Genomic DNA, 4,530 nt, shown 5'->3' with positions numbered 1-4,530 from the left:
GGGGGGGGGGGGGTTCGGATGAAAGGCCAAGTGAGCACGTTCCCAATTGGCTCCGTTAATAATTCCCAGGCTTTCGCGCACGAAACTGCCATTGGGTCACTAAATCCTACACTCACCTACATAACCGAAACTCTGGCATTCCATTAGCATTGTATACAGACATTTTCGTCTTTGTAATAATATCAACGGTATACGTTTAATTAACGGGTTGTTTATAGCTGCAACGGTGAGGTCTTACCCGTGGTAATTAAACTCGTAATTTTAATTTAATTTTTACAATTGGAAATTTTTTTTTTGAGAGCTGAAGAAAATGCAAATTTTTAAGAGATCGATCGGAAAATCGTACGTTGGAAAACACAACTGCAAAGCCGTTATTTTTCAGTTAATTCTCAGGATAATTAAGATTTGAAATTTTCATTAGAAAATTTGATTGGCAATTACTCCAGTTTTATTGGTTCTACACGGGTTTATGACCGGGGTTCGGAGGCGGAAATTTGCCAAGCAATTGATTAAACCCATCACCAGTTTAAAATTTTCAAAAAAAATGGAAAATTATCACCTTCATTAAAAGACTTTCGCATTTAATCTTAGTATAAAAATTACAACTATCTACGATTTTTTTTTTATCAATTCCAATCAATAGATCGGAAAATTCCATCCGGAAAACACAGCTGAGAAGCTTTTCTATCTCAATTACTTCTCGAGATGATTAAAATTACTAATTTTAATGAATCCGTTTGATTGGCAGTTATTTCCACTTCTATTGATTTTAGAGGTACTTATGACCGGTGTTTGGAACCGGAAATTTTCCACCCTAGCGGATGGAACCACTCCCACCGAAACATTCGACAATTCCGATTTTTCAAGTTCTCCCATTTCACAGTACACTCAGTAACGAACCATATCACGCCTGTCCTACCTCTCGCGTGCCCGAGTTTTTCCAGGCAATTGCCCCCGGGGATTGCCAGGTTGAATCCCCGAGTCTCTCCACTACGTCGTAGCCCCAACGCATATCCACCTCTCAAATTTTTATTTTCTCCCTTTTTTCTAGAAGAGAGAGAAAAAAGGCGAGAGACGTGAAGGAAACGTTATCGTCAAGTCCTCTTCACGTTTTCAACTCTTTCACGTTTTATTTCATTTTATTTTTGTTCAAGGCTTCTGTTTGTTCCTTTTTCATTAACTTTTTTCTCTCACTACCTACCTTCCTGTCTCGTTTCTGCTTGCATTCTGAAATGTATATCTGTAGCTCCTATGAGCCTCGCTTAATGCTCGACCTATTCCGCTTGAGCTCAATTGAAAACTACGATCTCTGCACAACTTGATGAAAAATCGTGATCTGACGTGGAAGTTACTCGCTTTGAATTTCCATTTCGAATTCTCTCTGAATGTATATCTCATCATTCAGATAATTAGAACAGTAGGATTAATTTAATCCTAATTAGACGCATTCTAGTCCTGATTGGGCCCAGCCTAGTCCCAATTGGGCCGGGCCTAGTCTTCATCGGACTCATCCTAGTCTCAGTTGGGCCCAGTAGTCTAGTCCCAATTAGACCCATCCTGATCCCAATTGGGCCTTGCCTAGTCCCAATTAGACCCAGCCTACTCCCGATCGAATCCTATGGGAAATTTTCTGTGAAAAAAATCGCCCAAGGCTGGGATCGAACCTGCAACCTCTCGCGCAGTAGGCAGACACGCTACCACTGAGCCATTGCACACGACTGTGACAACTTAATAAAAGTGAAGACCCTAAAATCGCAACCGACGTAGAAGTCGTTCGCTTTCAATATATGTCTTCATTCAGATAATTAGAGAAAAAAATTTTTTTTCATTTCCACTGAACTATTAGAATAATGATGAATTTCCCAACCTCAAAATCCCGCATCATCATTTTTCCACACGACCCAGACTGCATAAATAACAACTTGTATTTTTTATCCTCCCAGGAACAAGTTTGTTTGCCGTTGCCGCTCACGAGTTCGGTCACTCGCTGGGGCTTGCTCACAGCTCAGTGAGAGGGGCTCTCATGTATCCCTGGTACCAGGGGATATCAGGGAATTATGAGCTTCCGGAGGACGACAGGAACGGAATCCAACAAATGTACGGTGAGTGAAAAAAAAAATTATTTCTCGTTCCTTTCAGTCCATTTTTCCATTATCAGTTAAATTCATCTGGTCGTTCGTGACTGATGGAAAAATAACTGAAATGAATTTAAATTGATTATCTCACTATTTAATAATTTTATTGCAAAACAACACGAGATATTTTTACTGAAAATGTCATAAACTCCAAAAAATTCAAATGGAGATCCTAAAGGTGCGGTTGTATTAAAATAGAATCGGACGAATAAAATTTGCAAGGGGAGGAACATTCGGGCTTTTATTTCCGCTATATTCACATTCACCGAAAAAACATTTTCGTACTTTTGAAATTGTCTACCTTATCTTGGCCACCGCAATGGAACCCGTAAAACGGGGGAATGGTGAAATTGATACTATAGGGATGATATCAGCTTTGAATGCAGGACAATTTGAATCGAGAGTAGGGAAAGTGCGTACTGTACCAGCCGGGTTTTGTACTGTAAAAGCGATAGCGCACGACCAGTGGTGCAACTCGGTCGATAGTCGGGCGATGGTACAAACGGTTACACTATTTTTCGGTTTTTTATTTGAAGGTTTTCACGGGTTTTATTTCCCATCCATCAAAGTAGTCTCGTCGGGGGACTGTAAGATGATGGGTATGGGAATTTTATTCCTGTAGTTCTGAAAAGGGGACGATTTTATTCGTGTCTGGGACCAGTGGAGGCGAATTCGATGAAATTTCCTGAGAATCATCTGTTTTTCGGACTTATCTGCGAAAATAATGGAGTTAGGAGAAAGCACTGTAGAACCTTTTTTGTAGCTGATGAAATTTCCCACAAATAATGTAGTGTGACATTTTTCGATAAAACTACTCCTCACTGAGGTAATCCAATTTTTAATGAAACGGAAATAAATTGACATTTTATTCTACAACTGAGAGCTGACTCATCGATTTGACTTTCGTTCTCCACTGGAATCTCAATTGTTGTCGATCCAAGCCACTGCTTCCGTATTCTTCCCCCCTCCCTCGCGTCCCAAACCCCCCCAAGACGGGCTGGATCGCCCTGGGGTCACCCTGAAACATGAATAAAATATGAAGAATGACCCGACTCACCAGCTCATGAGTGATTTACGCTACCTGCAGTGCTTTTGTGGCTCTGCCGAGTGGATTACACGCTGTCACTATTTAATCCCCGAATTTTCCCCGACTCTTTCATCACTCATGAGCTCATAAATCATGAAGGAATGGCCAAGATGTCACATTCTGGGAATTTTCATAAGAAAACGTGAAATTTTGAGGTTTTCCGTGAAATTTCAATACTTATTCGCTCCTTGTAAATTCTTTTCACCGAGCAGAGATCTAAGGAATAATGCAGAAGTACCTCATTTACCCGGAAACTATATTGAATCAAATGAGGTCGTCTCTCCCTTAATGAAACACTAAATTTCCCGATCTATTTAATGAACTCATTTCAACCCCAGGACTACCTCAGTCTTCATCTGAATTTCAAGATGCAGCTGGGAGAGGTTTCTCCCTCATCCCTTGATTAAAATTTCAATTACGGCCGATGAATTAAAAGGAAAAATGCTCGTAATAAATTCAGGATTAATACAAATAAAGTGAGACAGGCCGTTTCATTTTCATTAGTTTGACTCGAAAAGGGGTAATTATTTACTCGCGCGTCAACCACTCGACTTTATCGTCCCCCGGTTGCTTCGTAGTTTCTCTACTCTCCTTCTACCTTCCATTCCCCCTGCTCTTTCGAGCAGACGTCCCCGACATTTCCGGACGATAGAACTAAAGGTACTGCCCCTCTCCAACCTACACTTTAATTCCCAACCCAAGTTGTCTTCCTGTCGTCTCTTCAACTCATTTCCTCGTTCTCCATTTTCTTCGTTCACTTCCGCCATCAATTTTGCAATTTTAGTTGTTTAGAGTATTGCTCGGGGTGGGGGACTACTATTTTGAATGGTGGAAAGAATAGCAATGGATACTGGCGATTTTTAGGGGGAATGAAGGTGTCTTGATGCTTTTTGGGATTTTGGAAGATTCGGGAGGGAGTCGGAAAAAGTGGGGCAGAACGGTGCGATTTGAATAAATTCATATGTTTTTGTAGCTCATGAAAAATGCTTCAAAATGACTCAAGATTTTTTGAATTTCACTCTGCCAATCTAAACTTATCGTTAAATGAAAGTTGTCGCGAAACTTAATGCTTGTGTTGCTGTAAGATTCGCGGGGCAGTCCGGAAAAGTGGGGCAGAACGGTGCGATTTGAATAAATTCATAGGTTTTTGTAGCTCATGAAAAATACTTCAATATGACTCAAGATTTTTTTAATTTCACTCTGCCAATGTAAACTTATCGTTAAATGAAAATTACCTCACACATTCGACTCTTGCCCATCGCATTAAAAAATAAACAATCACTCCCCCAAAATTTCCCGATCAACCCA

At 40.4% G+C, this 4,530-nt stretch overlaps 1 protein-coding gene across 5 annotated transcripts in view; it reads left to right on the top strand.

The window, feature by feature from the left end:
* LOC107037425 (matrix metalloproteinase-2) overlaps positions 1-4,530 on the top strand; it is a 114,259-nt gene that overhangs the window by 104,208 nt on the left and 5,521 nt on the right. For all 5 annotated transcript variants that reach the window (XM_015255979.1, XM_015255978.1, XM_015255980.1 and 2 more), the window contains one exon: positions 1,944-2,102. In XM_015255979.1, the coding sequence (XP_015111465.1) occupies positions 1,944-2,102 (159 nt within the window). The remainder of the gene's footprint in view (positions 1-1,943; positions 2,103-4,530) is intronic.

This window comes from Diachasma alloeum, unplaced genomic scaffold, assembly GCF_001412515.2.
Source record: "Diachasma alloeum isolate Michigan unplaced genomic scaffold, Dall2.0 Dall_scaffold_00219, whole genome shotgun sequence".
In the NCBI taxonomy this organism is placed as follows: Eukaryota; Metazoa; Arthropoda; class Insecta; order Hymenoptera; family Braconidae; genus Diachasma; species Diachasma alloeum.
This window is presented reverse-complemented; position numbering and strand designations above follow the sequence as displayed.